Raw genomic sequence first — 13,613 nt, forward strand, 5'->3', positions numbered from 1 at the left:
AAAACTTCGGGAAGGAGAACAAAGATTTACTAAGCAAAAAGAAAAAAAAAAGCTTCTAAAATTCCAGGAGTTGTGAGATGGATCAGTGATCTCCTCTCAGAGAGCTGGAGAAGCATCTTGGAGGATTTTGGGGACTTTTCCAGGATTTCCCTGGACACAGCAGGGGCTGGAGCAGGAACCTGGGCTGGTCTGGCTCTGTCCCTCCCTGCAGAGGTGACACCAGGGTGGTGACACCCAGGGTGCCCTGCTGGCCTTGTCCTGCACCCTCTGTCCTTCCCAGCCCCCTCCCCATCCCTTCCCTGCCCTCGGGGGGGCTGAGCTGTAAAACCCTCTGGGATTTGTCCCTTTTCCTCAGCGCTGGCATTGCCCCGGTGTCCTGGGCCAGCTCTGCCACCTTTCCCCATCCAGTGCCCACCCAGAGCCAGCAGAAACCCCTCAAAGTGTGGATTTGGGAGCAGGAAAAGCTTTTGGAGCCTTGGGGAGAGCAGTGAGGACAGAACCCACCCGGGCTCCTGTCCCGAGTGCTTGGTGGGAAATCATCCAGAGGCTGCCTGGGCTGGGGCTGGGATTTATTTTATTGAGTTAAAATTATTCCATGGAAGGAATGGAATAACCTGGCACAGGCTATTCCATGGAAGTGCCCAAACACCCTGGGATGGTGGGAGGTGTGGGGTGGGATGGGATAATGGGATGGGATAATGGGATGGGATAGTGGGATGGGTTAGTGGGATGGGACGGGATGAGCTTCAAAGTCCTTCCCAAACCACTCCAATATCCCATTACACAAAAAGATGGAGCCCGTGGATGGAGGGGATGCAGGGGCTGCCAGCGGAGCCCAGCACCCATTAATTAATTAATTAAAATCTCCGAGCCGTGCGGAGCGCGCTTTGCCTTGGCTAAAACCAGTGTGAGAAACTCGCTCGCGGCGTTCCTGCGTCGTCCGGGCTCAAGTGTTGTCATCCGAGGCTGCTTTGCATGACAATGCCCGCCGCCCTAATTATGCACAAGGATGCTAATGGGCCCGGAGCGGGCTGCATCTCCATGGGAAAAGTCTCTGTTTGGCCGGGGAGGGGGGAGAAGGAGAAAGAAAATCCACCCAAACAAAATAAACCATGACAGTTCGGGCAGGGAGGAGGAGCGGGGGCGAGCAAAGGGGCGGGAGGCAGCAGAGGGGATCAGCAAGGCGAGGATGGAGCTGGTCAAGCTCAGGTTTGGCTTTTTTTTTTTTTTTTTTTTTTTTTTTTTGGGAGGTCCTTGCTCAGTGTCTGTGACCGAAATCAACTCTTCAGGGCTGATATCTGCAATAAAAATGGTGCAAAATGGTGTTTGTGATAGGCAGGCATCGAGGGAATTGTTTGTGCAGCTCAGCAGGAGCTGAAACCGGGGGAAACTGAGGCACGGAGGGGCTCAGCTTTGCCCGGGTGCCAGGAGTGGGCATGGGAAAGGATCCAGCCTCGCTTTTCCCGAGTTCCCAGTGCCTCCATCGCTCCGTTGTCTTCCTCTCTCTAAGGAGCAAAATCTGTTTCATCACCCAAAAAAGGCAGCTGGAAATGAAGGGTTTTGCCCTCTGCATCCACAGGCTGCTCTTCCCAAGGATTTCTGGATTCTTTTCCAGCGTTCCCCGTCGGTTTTCCCTTCCCGTGTTTGCCATTTTACAAAAATTGGGATAAAGGAGGGGAAGGCAGCATCCTGTGCCTCCCGAGTCTCCTGGCAATGATTTTTTCTCTTTCTCTCCTATTTTAAAGGGTTGAGGTGGCTCTGGAGTTGGGAATGTTCGGATGGAGCTGGCTGAGCTCAGATTTCCAGGACCATAAAGGCACAGAGATGTCCAAATCCATCCCAGCAGAGAGTGGGACCCGAACCCCACATTTTCCCGGGCTCCGTCACAGGCTGCGCCCCGAGCCCTTGGCTTTGGCTCTTTTAGGGAAGCGGAAAAAATTCCAGGAGCTCTCGGAGGAGCCTGATGAGCCTGAGAGCTGCCAGGGCCGGGGCAGGGCGGTGATTAGCGCTCCCTGAAATGCTCTTAATGAAAGTGAAGAGAGTTCGAGGGCCGGGTGCAGCTCTGAGGAGCTCAGACCTTTCCCCCTGGGCCGTGCTGATGTCACCTGGCTTTGGTGACACCGCCGTGACCCTGTCGGGCTGGAGGGGTTTTAATGTCCCGCTCATCAATCCGGGGTTGTTCCTCTCTGGGGACAGTCCCCACCCAGCCACCAGCAGGGAGAACACAGCTGGAAACAGCTGGGGCTGCTTTTCCCGGTATTTTTTTCTGCTGCGAGTTGCAGGGATTGGGCTGTCAGGGAAGGATTCCTTGGGCATTCATTTTTTTGAGGAGTAGCTGAGGGGGCTCAGCCTGGAGAAAAGGAGGCTCGGGGGGACCTTGTGGCTTTCCAAAATTCCCAGACAGGAGGGATCAGCCTGGAGGGTCAGGATCTGCTCCCAGGGAATGTCAGGACAAAAGGAAAAGGTCTCGAACTCTACCAGATGAAGTCCGGGTTGGACATCGGGAGGAATTTCTACGTGGAAAGAGTGGTCAGACCTTGGAACTGCCCAGGGAGGTGGCTCCAAATCATTAAAGTTTTGGGGAAGATGAAAATGAAAATCTGAGCCTGTTTTGCTCCAAATTATTGACATTTGGAGGAAGATGAGAATGAAAACCTGAGCCTGGTTTGCTCCAAATCATTGGGGTTTGGGGTGGAAGAGGAGAATGAAAATCTGAGCCTGGGTTGCTCCAAATTATTGAAATTTGGGGAAGGGAGGGGAGGATGAAAATCCTCCAAAATGCTCCAAACCCTTGGAATTCAGGGGTGGGAGAGGAGGACACAAACACCCCAAGGCGCACAAATAACGATCCGCGAATGAAAACCTCGAGGTTTTTCCCTTGAGAAAAGGGGGACAGGCAGCGTTGGGGACCCCAGGACAGCCCGAGCCCCAAAGCAGCGCGGCCCCACAGTGCGGGAGCGCTGCCTCATTGTTTGATCTGGCTGTGAGACAGATTAGCAGCCCCAGGTGGAAAGTCAGAATCTGCATTTAAATGGGCCGCTTATAAAAGGTGGGGAGCGCAGGAGCCCGCAGCATTATGCGGTGTCTTTAGCACGCCCTAATCTCTCTTTATTTTCTCCGCAGCCTGACCTGGGGGCACAGTTTCTAATTACCAGGTCACCCTGCTAATATTGTCATTTCCAGCCAGTGGGTGTGAAACCATGGCAACGCCACATTTGCTTCCAAGTTTCTCCAGGAATAAAATTTGCCTTTTAATCACAGAAAATGACGGGGCGGCTCCTCACACCCCCCTCCCCGCCTTGCCCAAGTTGCTCCTCGCTGGTGGATTTCGTTACTGGCGCTTTTCAAAGGTGTTTCAAGGGGGAACTTTGGGAAGTTTCACCTCGGAGCTGTGGAAAAGATGAGGGATAAACCTGTGAGGTTGGAGGATCCACGAGGTTTGGATCCCAAAGCTTCCCTGAACGGAATAATGGAATAGTTTGGTGGGAAGGGACCTTAAATCCCATCCATTCCCAGCCCTGCCATGGCAGGGACACCTTCCCCTATCCCAGGTTGCTCCTGGGACACTTCCAGGGATGGGGCAGCCTGGGAATTCTATTCCAGAGCCTCCCCTCCCTCGCAGTAAAAGCCCATATTTTCTTTTTAGGATGATTTTTCTCTTTAAAAGTCATGAGTGAGCTGCTAAAAGAGGGAGCAGAGGGTGTCAGACATCCTGAGCTCCAGGGGCGTCCTGGGCACCCCTGGCTCAGCTGAGGATGGTGGCTCCAACTGATGGAATTCACCTCCCAACTTGGAAAAAATCCCTTGGAGGATCAGGAAGCAGCGGGGTTGGTGAGGTGGGTGCATCCTGTGCTCTGTTTTTGTCACTCCTTGGGCATCTCTGGTAGTTTGGGGCTTCAAAATTCACATTTTCTTCTCCCCCAGCTGCTAAATCCAAGGTGTGCTTTGTCTCCTTGGTAAAAAAAACCAAACCAACTTGTTTGGGATGAGTCTGAAAAGCTCCCAGACTCATGGAGCTGATTTCCAGCTTCCAAGGGCTGGGCTGGCAGGCCCGTGGGATCCCTGGGGAAATCTGCCCTGATATTGGGAGAAATTCAGGTCAGCTCTGAGCTGGAACCGCCCCCGGGGCCTTCCCCAGGCTCTGCCCGGTGCCTTCCCTGAGTTTCCAGGGCACTTTCTCACTCTCAGAAAGTGAAACTCTCACTCCAAGCGACTCAGACGTGAACTGGAATCCCATTTTAAGGTGATTTTCCAGCTGACAGGAGTAGGTTAATTGTAAACTGTCTACTGAAGCTTTAAAACTCCTGTCCAGCCTTATTATTAGCAGCTGAAAATTTATGGAGCGAGACTCTGCATGGTGATAGCTGGGCCCTGCCCAGACGAGGTGTGTAATTAATCCCCACGCTGGCAGCAGGGAAATCAGATGTAAAACTGTTTTTTTTCGGTTTTTTTTTTTCCCCTTCTGACACATCTGTGAGGGGACAGAAACTCTGTTCTACCTGTGCTGGGCTGGGGGAGCACGTCTGAGCTGTCACCTCGGGAACTCAGGGTTAAATCCTTTCCAGATGGGAGAAACTCTGGTGTGGGGACTCAACCACTGAAATTGGGATTTGGGGTGGGGGATCTGGACTGTGCAGGGTCCAAATCCTCATGGGGTTTTTCCCTGAAATTGGGATTTGGGGTGGTGGATCTGGACTGTGCAGGGTGAAGATCCCCATGAGGTTTCCCCCTGAAATTGGGATATCATTTCCCTGCCAGGGGCTGAGAGTAATCCCGAGGGAAACAAATCCCAACTGTGGGAAATTTTCACTCCTGAGAAATCTCCTCCTGCCTGAGGGAGCCGGGAAGGGCAGAGGGAGATCCCAGCAGCTCCAGGGCTGTGCATCCCTGCTCCCCCCTGAGCGCTGCAGATCCCGACAACATCCCAACAGCATCCCAACAGCATCCCAACAGCATCCCAAAAACATCCCAACAGCATCCCAACAGCATCCCAACAACATCCCAACAGCATCCAAACAGCATCCAAACAGCATCCAAACAACATCCCAAAAACATCCCAACAACATCCAAACAACATCCCAACAGCATCCCAACAGCATCCCAAAAACATCCCAACAGCATCCAAACAGCATCCCAACAGCATCCCAACAACATCCCAACAACATCCCAACAGCATCCCAACAGCATCCCAAAAACATCCCAAAAACATCCCAACAGCATCCCAACAACATCCCAACAGCATCCCAACAACATCCCAACAACATCCCAACAGCATCCCAACAACATCCCAACAACATCCCAAAAACATCCCAACAGCATCCCAACAGCATCCCAACAACATCCCAACAGCATCCCAACAGCATCCCAAAAACATCCCAAAAACATCCCAACAGCATCCCAACAGCATCCCAACAGCATCCCAAAAACATCCCAACAACATCCCAACAACATCCCAACAACATCCCAAAAACATCCCAACAGCATCCCAAAAACATCCAAACAACATCCAAACTTCCCAACATCCAAACATCCAAATATCCAAATTTCCAAATATCCCAACATCCAAATATCCAAATATCCCAACATCCCAACATTCTGGCATCTTCACATCCCATCCCAGCATCCTGCATCCCTGCATCCCAACATCCCTGCATCCCATTCGTGCATCCTGCCATCCCCAAATCCCTGCATCCCATCCCGGCATTCCCCCATCCCCACATCCCGGTATTCCGGCACGGCTCCTGCCGTCTCCTCCTCTCCGGGACACAGCCCCGGCTCCAAGGCGATGTCAGCACCAACAGCTGGCTGAAAAAAAAAAAAAAAAAGAAGTGAATTTTTCTCCCCAAAGGGAGCAGCTGACAGCGATCCCGCAGAGCCGGGATGTCCCAGGGAGCGGGGATGCGCCTGGAAACTTTCTCCCTCTTTTATTTGTTTTTATCAGCGCTCGTTTTTCCCCCCAGAACTGATGAAAAAACCCAACTCCTCCCGGCGCTGCGCAAGGGCGAGGAGCCAGGACTCAGCCTCGCTCTGCCCACCCTTATCCCGGATTTTTGCAGGAATCTGGGGGGGCTCTGCCGATGTCCCCCCCACCCCACAGCGCTGCAGCCGCCTCTGTCTGTCCCCGCACCCTCCCTTATCTGCGGCGCTCAAACCTGCCCTGCAGCATTGTCAGAGTTCCCTTGGCCCGTGATTTCTCTCCCCACCCCTCCTGCTCTGCTTTCGAGCACAGGCTGCCCGGAGCTGGGAGGATTTCCAGCGTTCTCCCCTCCCGGGCTGGCCCCGGAGCTGCCCCGTGCCCAGCTCGGCTTTGCCCGCTGGGACCCAAAAGCGAATAGAGAACGGAACGGCGGCGGCAGGAGCTTTGTTCTTTTGGGGTTTTAGCGAGGAAGAAATCCCCGGGATGCTTCTGCTGGGAAAGTGGAGAGAGGGGAGCTGAGCAGGGCTGGGGGTGGGACAGAATTCCAGCAGGAATCGCGGCGGGATCTGCCCCGCTCCCATTGGGGTGGGATGAGAAAGGTCCCTCCTGACCCCGAGCCCTGCAGGGTCAGGCAATGTCTGTCCTAATTTTGGGCTTTTTCCAGCTCATCCCACCCACACGAGCACTGGGAAAAACATTTTCTGCTTTATGGAATCGCAGTGCTGCGGCCTCACTGAGCTCCCTAAAACCCGGAGTTAGCTGTGTTTGTTCCTTTATCCCAAAAAGCAGCCAGGACAAAAACTTGCAGCGGGCAAAGTCCGAGTGGGGCAGGGAGGAGAAATGTCTGGGATCAAAGCGTTCCCACACGGCACAGCACAGCGACACTGACCCCAATTAATGCTCAGAGTTAATCAATCCCCGCGGGCTCCTGGCCGAAGTGTAAAACACTCGGCAGAGCTGTGGAGGGCTTGTGGTGTGGCCGGGATGGGATCAGAGAGGGTTTTCCAGCCAGGAAAAGATTCCAAGGGGGATAAAATCTCCACCTGACTCCTGGAAGTGAGCCCTGAAGGGGGCAGGGCAGAGCAGAGACCCCAGGGGAGGGCAGAGGCAGCAGGATTTGGGGACAGCCAGAGCTCAGGTGTCCCCTTGGGGGTCACACCTGAGCCGGCCAGTCTGGGTTTGTCCCTCTCCAATCCCATTTATTCCCCGGCTCTGCTTTCTCCTGGTTCCCCAAAACAGCCCCGTGCCAGCTGCAGCTCCGGGGGGAATTTGGGATGTTTTTACAGAAGTTTTCCCACCTGTGGCCTTGCAGGGACTCTGGTGACCCCAGCAGTGGGGGAGGTGACAAAGCCTGGCCTGAGCTGCTCCAGATCCCCAGCAGGGATTGGTTTGGGATGGGTTTGATTGGAAAAATCCCTGCTGGGCTGAGCCGGGGGGGGACATTGATCCTGAGCAGGACACAGGCCCTGCTTGGCAGAATTGGGGTTTTTGGGAGGATTGCAGCAGTTTTTAAAGGATCACCTGAAAGCCCAAACCCCAAAATCGAGCAGAGACCCCAGGGGAGGCCAGAGCCAGCAAAATTTGGGGACAACTGGAGCTCAGGTGACCCCTTTGGGGGTCACACCCTGAGCTGGCCAGTCTGGATTTGTCCCTCTCCAATCCCATTTATTCCCTGGCTCTGCTTTTTCTTGGATAAAGGAGGGGGAACACCCCAAACCCATCCAGCATTCCGTGTCCCCTGGAGGCTGATAAAGAAATCCTGATTAAAAAATCCTGATAAAATAATCCCAAGCATAAATCCCACACCTGGGGCAGGTGGAACTTTTGATACAATGTATATTTATTGCAAACAATAATATACAAAAAAAAAACAACCAAACCAAAACGAAACAAACGAACAAAAAAAAAAAAAGGTAAGTTTCACAAAGAGAAGGATCTTGCAACCAAAACCAAACTTACCTAAAGACAAAATATGATTTAAAGGACAGGTCTTTTAAGTTACAGAAATACTTTAAAAAGATCTGCTTTTATACAGAAATAGAAAGATGCCATATTATAAGAGTGCTTTAAGATTTTTTTTTTCTCCTACTGAATCCCTAAAAAAAAAAAAGTTAACAAATATATCATTTTTTTTTTAAATAAAAAAAGTCTGCTGTCTTTTTTAAAAAGCAATCCTTAACTGTTCAGCCACAGCTTCACCAAAATCAGTGTCCCCCCCCCCCACCTCTCCCAGGCAGTTTTTTTTTGGGGGGGGGGGTTGAAGGCTAAAACGGTGCCACCCCTGCAGCAGGGCCGGGTGTGGGGCTCGTCCTTGCACGAGCTCGTGTGTCCCAGAGAGCTGAGGCAGGAAACAAGGCAAATGATTCAGTGATCCGCTACATTTGCAATCTTTAGTTTGTACAAATCTCATTTTTCTTTTCTTTTTTTTTTTTTTTTTTTCTTCTTCCAGTTTCTCCTCGAAGGCAAAAGAAAAAAAAAATAATAATAAAACCTCAAACAAAATTAAAAAAAAAAAAAAAAAAAAAAAGGAAGAGCACAAAGTTTGTACAAACCCAGGACACAGATTCCAAAAAGAATAATAATAATAATAATAACAACAACCAAAAGGAATTAAAGAGATAAATAAAGGACTGGTTACAGTTTCAGACCATAATTTAACAGGCACGGTCACCTTCCAAATAAATGCTCCCACTAACACAACGCTTCTGAAAGGACCTGGAGGGGAGATGGAAACAACAAAACCCAAGGAAAACGGTGATTTAAGAGCTGCTCTTCTCCCCCAAATAAATAATTTAAAGGATCTGTGCCGTGTCCCAGGCGGAGAGGAGCCCCTGGCTGGGTTTGGCACCTTGGGCTGGGCCCGGAGGGGTCGGGCTCAGCCCGGGGCCACTGATTATCACGGGGCTCTTTAAGGCTTCTCAGCAGCACTTTGGGGCTGCTCCATCGAGTTTTTTTTTTTTTTTTTTTCTCCTCTTTTTGTTTTTCTTTTAAGGCTCAAGGTTATTAAAAAATAAAGTGAAGTTCTCCTGCTGGCTGGTTTTGCTACGAGTTAGAAAAATAAAGCCTCTCCCATGCTGCTCCCTGCCCCAGTGCTGGGTTCCCAGGGCAGAGCACGCTGGTTTAGTTTCATTTTTAGAGCAAAAAAAAAAAAAGACACTTCTCTATACAAAAATACCTCTGCAAGAAAACCTAGGGCTGCTCCACTAAGTGTCATTTCTTTTTTAGCTGTTGGAAAAATAAGAGCATTTCCAAAAAAATCTCTAAAAAATAGGTATAAATCCCCTCAAATTGGTAACGAATCATACACAGTACATACTAAAAATATTTAAAATAGAGAATATTCCTCACAGAGGACTCTGAGTTTTCTCTTTTACCCCCCATTTTTTTTTCTTCTTTTTTAAATTTTTTTTTGTCTTTCTTTTAATTACTGCTAAAAAAAAAAAAAAAAATCATTACAAAAGTCCAGAGAAGGAGCCAGCTGGGCGGGTTGGGTGGAAATCTCCTCTCCACGCTGGAAGAAGCAGAGTTCAAGTCCAGTCCTTGGCAAAGTCTGTCCCAAATGTTGGGGCTGGGAGCGGGTCCTGGAGGATGCTGTAGTGCAGAAGGCTCGAGGCGCTCTCTCCTCCCCGCCAGCTTCCACGTGAGCGTCTTTTGTGAATTATCAATTTTATCATTTCAATTTCAAACACCGAACCAGTCCGAGGCAACTCGTTCTTGCCGCTTTTGCGCTTTTTAAAAATTTCCTTTTCTTCTTATTTTTTTTTCTTCTTCTCGCTTATTATGAACTTTTTTTTTTTAATTTTTTTTAATTTTTTTTTTTTTTTAATTTAACGGGCCGCTTTTCCTCCTGGCCTGGCTGCTCTCTCTCTTAGGGCCGGGTGAGCTGCGTGTAGACGGGTTGCTCCCAGTGCTGCGGGCTGTGTGTCTGGGGGATGGAGGGCACGCCCGCCGTGTCGGCGATGGGGGTGTACATGGGGCGCTGCGCGGGGCTCATGTAGCTGAAGGTGGAGTAGAGCCCGCTGCCCTGCCCGGCGTGGCTGTAGTAGGAGCCCGAGGAGCCCTGGTGCTCTCCGTACTCGTACTGAGCGCGGCTGATGCTGGGGTAGGACGAGCTGTAGTGCTGCAGGTTGAAGGAGCTGTAGCTCAGCTGCTGCTGCTGCTGCTGCTGCTGCGGGGAGTGCTGCTGCTGCTCGCTGTAGTGGCTGGGGCTCAGCTGCTCTGTCTTGATGTGCGTCCTTTGCTGCTGCTGCTGCTGCTGCGGGTTCTGCTCCGTGCCCAGCGCCGGCAGCTGCGGCTGTGGCTGCGCCGCTGGCGGCTGCTTGGCCATCCACACGTGGCCAGCGCTCGCCGGTGTCCCCGCCGTGCCGCTGATGCCGTAGCTGCCCGTGTAGGTGACCTGGCCCGGCTGGCCCGGGTGGCCGTTGGGTGGCAGGTACTGGTCGAACTCGTTGACGTCGAAGGTCTCGATGTTGGAGATGACGTCGCTGCTGAGCTCGCCGATGTCCACGTCGCGGAAATCGATGTGGGGCGGCTGCCGGCCACCCTCGCCCAGAGCGCGGCCCTCCCGCTTCAGGTCCTGCTTGCCCGGCTGTGGGTCCGTCTTGGGGGTGGTGGGGGGCGTGGGGGGCCCCTGGGACTGGCCTGGGGGAGGAAGGAGAGGGGTGTGACAGGGGTGACAATGCCGTGAGCGGGTCACCCGCGGTCTGCGGGTCACGCACAGAGCCCAGCCCCGTCGGCACCACACTCACACCTCAGCTGTAGCCATGGCTTTGGGCTGGTTTTTGGGGGCACGGAGGGGCTCTGGCTCTCTGGCCCGGGGGGAGGAAGGAGAGGGGTGTGACAGGAGTGACAATGCTGTGAACGGGTCACACACAGGTCCACGTGTGAGGGACACAGAGCCCAGCCCCATCAGCACCGTTCTCAGACCTGAGCTGTAGCGGGGCCACGGTTTTGGGGCGTTTTTTTGGTTTTTAAAAAGCACGGGTTCGTGTTTCTCACAGGCAAACGGGGGGAAGTGGCTGCAGTGGCACATCGGGGTGAGGATTTGTGTGCCCGGGCTACGGGCACAGCTCGTGGGCACTTCTCCCTTTTCTCACTCCATTCCTGGCTCCTTCCTCCCCCCCCACACCCAACCCCAACCCGAGCCCGGTCTGGGCTGAGCTTTGTGCAGCTGTGCCGTGCCCCCCGGAGGCTCCCTGGGTACCTACCCGAGTGCTCCCCGGGCGAGTGCACCTCGCTGATGCTGGAGGAGGACTGGGGCGAGTCTGCCTGCAGCGCCTTGAAGATGGCGTTGGGGGAGATGTGGGTCTGCTCCGCGCCCTCCTCCTGCTCCGCCTGCCCGTTCTTCACCGACTTCCTCCGCCGGGGCTGGTATTTGTAGTCGGGGTGATCCTTCTTGTGCTGCACCCGCAGCCGCTCGGCTTCCTCCACGAACGGGCGCTTCTCGCTCTCGTTCAGCAGCCTGGGGGGACACGGAGGGGAGGGCAGGGGTCACTTGTGGCTCAGGGTGGGCGCTGAGCGGTGACACCAGCGTCAATCCCGCCCTGGGATCCCTCCCAAAGCCCCCCCACAACCTGAACCCCTCTGTCCGGGACACTCGCTGGTTGTCACCTCCTTGTCCCCGGCACTCGCTGGTTGTCACCCCCTTGTCGCCCCCCCGATTCTTTCGGTGGCCATACCAGAGCCGCAGGAGTGGCAGCGGGGTCCAGCCCTCGCCCTCCCCACCCTGTGGGCACATCCCGCTGTCCCCGGGCGCTTTGGGGACATCCCAGCTTTCCTCGCTCGTTTCATCGTTTGGGGATCCCCCCCCTGCCCCTCGCGCACTCCCCAAGGACGCGGTGGCCCAGGTGACTCACTCGCCTCGTCTTTTCCTCCCCTCCCCGCCTTATTCTGGCACTCGGAGGCCACCCGGCCCTGCGCCACTCACCGCCACCACCCTCCCACCGTCCCTCCCTCCCTCCCCGCATCGCCCCGCGCTCCCTCCGGCCCGGCCCGAGCTGATGCAATCCCCAAAAATCCATCATTTCCTCCGCACCGGCAGCGCAAACAAACAACGGCCGGGCCAGCCCGGGGGGCTCCCGCACGGTCCCCCCTCCTTGGGAACAGAAACCACCTCCAAACACCAAAAACCGAACGACTTTCCCAACTTTCCCCCTTCCTATTCTGGTTTCTCCTTCGCCCAAACTCGCTTTTACACTCCGCAAAAAAAAAAAAAAAAAGTTTTCCAGCGCGTTTTCCAAGCTCGCAACATCCTCTCCGCCGGCGCAGCGCGCTCCGCATCCCCCGCTCGCCACGGGCATCCCGGCCCCGCACTCACCTCCAGAGCTTGCCCAGGGTCTTGCTGAGCTCGGCGTTGTGCAGATGCGGGTACTGGTCCGCCAGCTTCCTGCGGGCCGCCTGCGCCCACACCATGAAGGCGTTCATGGGTCTCTTGACGTGCGGTTTGTTCTTGCTGGAGCCGTTCACCCGCACCGGCATCGGCACCAGGGTCCAGTCGTAGCCCTTCAGCACCTGGCTCACCGCCTCCCGGATGCACACCGGGAACTTGTCCTCGTCGTTCTCCTTCTTCAGGTCAGGGTCCCCTTTGGGGAAGGTGTTCTCTTGGGGTCTGGTGTTCTCCGTGTCCGAGCCGGATCCAGAGGGGCAGGGGGACCCGGCGGAGTCATCCGACATGGTGGGGCTGGGGGCGTCGGAGATACATTTGTCCTGTTCTTCTGTCATTTTCATGAAAGGGTCGAGGAGATTCATGCGAGAAAGTGGCCGAGGGGGAGCAAGGGGGCGAAAAAAATATTAATAATAAAACAAAAATTTAAAAAGTTAGGCGCTAAGGGGCAGGGACGGGTTAAAAAGAGTAAAAACTCGGAGAAACGGAGTCTCCACCGGCTGCGGAGAGGAGAGGGAAGAACCGCGAGAAATCGGCAAAAAACTTTTTATTACTTCTCCTCCTCACAGAAACGCTAAAAAAAATTACAAAAAATACAAGAAAACCAAAAAAAAAAACTCCGAAACGAGGCAAAAAGGGGAGAAAAGAAAAAAAAACAACACACACAAAAAAAAAAAACTTTGGCGAGGCCGGGAGAAGGAGCAGGAGGAGCAGGGCGAGCGGCCGGGGCAGTGTCGGGCGCGGCGGCCCCGCCGGTCTCCAGCGCGGCTCTGCGGCCGCCGCGCGCCGCGCGCACAAATACCCAGCGCGGGGCCGCGCGCCCGACGCGCCGCAGCCAATCAGAGCTCGGCCCGCGGGGGCCGCACCGCTCCTATTGGCCGAGCCGAGCGAAAGGGGGCGGGGCCTCGCGGCGCCGCGCCGCGCTGAGGGGGCACGGCCCGGAGCGGGGCGGGACAGGCGGCGGCGACGGCGACAGCGCCAGCGGGGACAGCGCCAGCGGCCGCGGCCCGCACGGCTCGGTGCCCCGCGGGTGGGTGGGTGGGTGGGGTCGGGTCGGTGCTGGAATCCCCGCGGATGAGCCCGGAGCGCTGCGCTGGAGGCGGGCGGGACGCGCGGAGAGGAGCGCGCGGGCGCTGCGCGGCTCCGTCCCGAGGGGGCGCCAGAGGCTCAGGAACGGCGCGCGCGGGGGGCGGGGGGCGGGGGGGGCCGGGCGCGCCCCCTGAGCCCCCCCCCCCCATCCCCGGACCGTGGGGACAGAGCGGGGGCGACCTCGGGGGGCCTGGAGGTGGCCGAGCCCAGAGAGCCCGAAATTGC

At 54.8% G+C, this 13,613-nt stretch overlaps 1 protein-coding gene and 1 long non-coding RNA gene across 2 annotated transcripts; both read right to left on the reverse strand.

Moving 5' to 3' along the window:
• Positions 1–3,226: 3,226 nt before the first annotated feature.
• On the reverse strand, positions 3,227–6,518 carry LOC148221542 (uncharacterized). Its single transcript, XR_015807789.1, has 2 exons — positions 6,153–6,518; positions 3,227–5,805 (listed from the first exon to the last, which is right to left on the reverse strand). It is a non-coding gene; the product is annotated as an uncharacterized LOC148221542 (long non-coding RNA).
• Positions 6,519–9,046: 2,528 nt separating this feature from the next.
• Positions 9,047–13,073, reverse strand: SOX9 (SRY-box transcription factor 9). The gene is made up of 3 exons (XM_014882776.2): positions 12,234–13,073; positions 11,125–11,378; positions 9,047–10,558 (listed from the first exon to the last, which is right to left on the reverse strand). The coding sequence occupies exons 1-3, from the start codon at positions 12,662–12,664 to the stop codon at positions 9,786–9,788; spliced, it is 1,458 nt and encodes a 485-aa protein (XP_014738262.2). The 5' UTR covers positions 12,665–13,073; the 3' UTR covers positions 9,047–9,785.
• Between the last annotated feature and the right edge of the window lie 540 nt (positions 13,074–13,613).

Source organism: Sturnus vulgaris, chromosome 20, assembly GCF_052056855.1.
Source record: "Sturnus vulgaris isolate bStuVul1 chromosome 20, bStuVul1.hap1, whole genome shotgun sequence".
Classification (NCBI taxonomy): domain Eukaryota; kingdom Metazoa; phylum Chordata; class Aves; order Passeriformes; family Sturnidae; genus Sturnus; species Sturnus vulgaris.

What these genes read in the sequence shown, in the direction of transcription:
- SOX9 (XM_014882776.2), bottom strand. Translation starts at nt 12,664, where the DNA reads ATGAATCTCCTCGACCCTTTCATGAAAATGACAGAAGAACAGGACAAA. An exon ending in ACCCTGGGCAAGCTCTGGAG is followed by an intron (nt 11,379 to 12,233) that starts GTGAGTGCGGGG and finishes GTGTCCCCCCAG; the next exon opens with GCTGCTGAACGAGAGCGAGA. An exon ending in CTCGCCCGGGGAGCACTCGG is followed by an intron (nt 10,559 to 11,124) that starts GTAGGTACCCAG and finishes TTCCTCCCCCAG; the next exon opens with GCCAGTCCCAGGGGCCCCCC.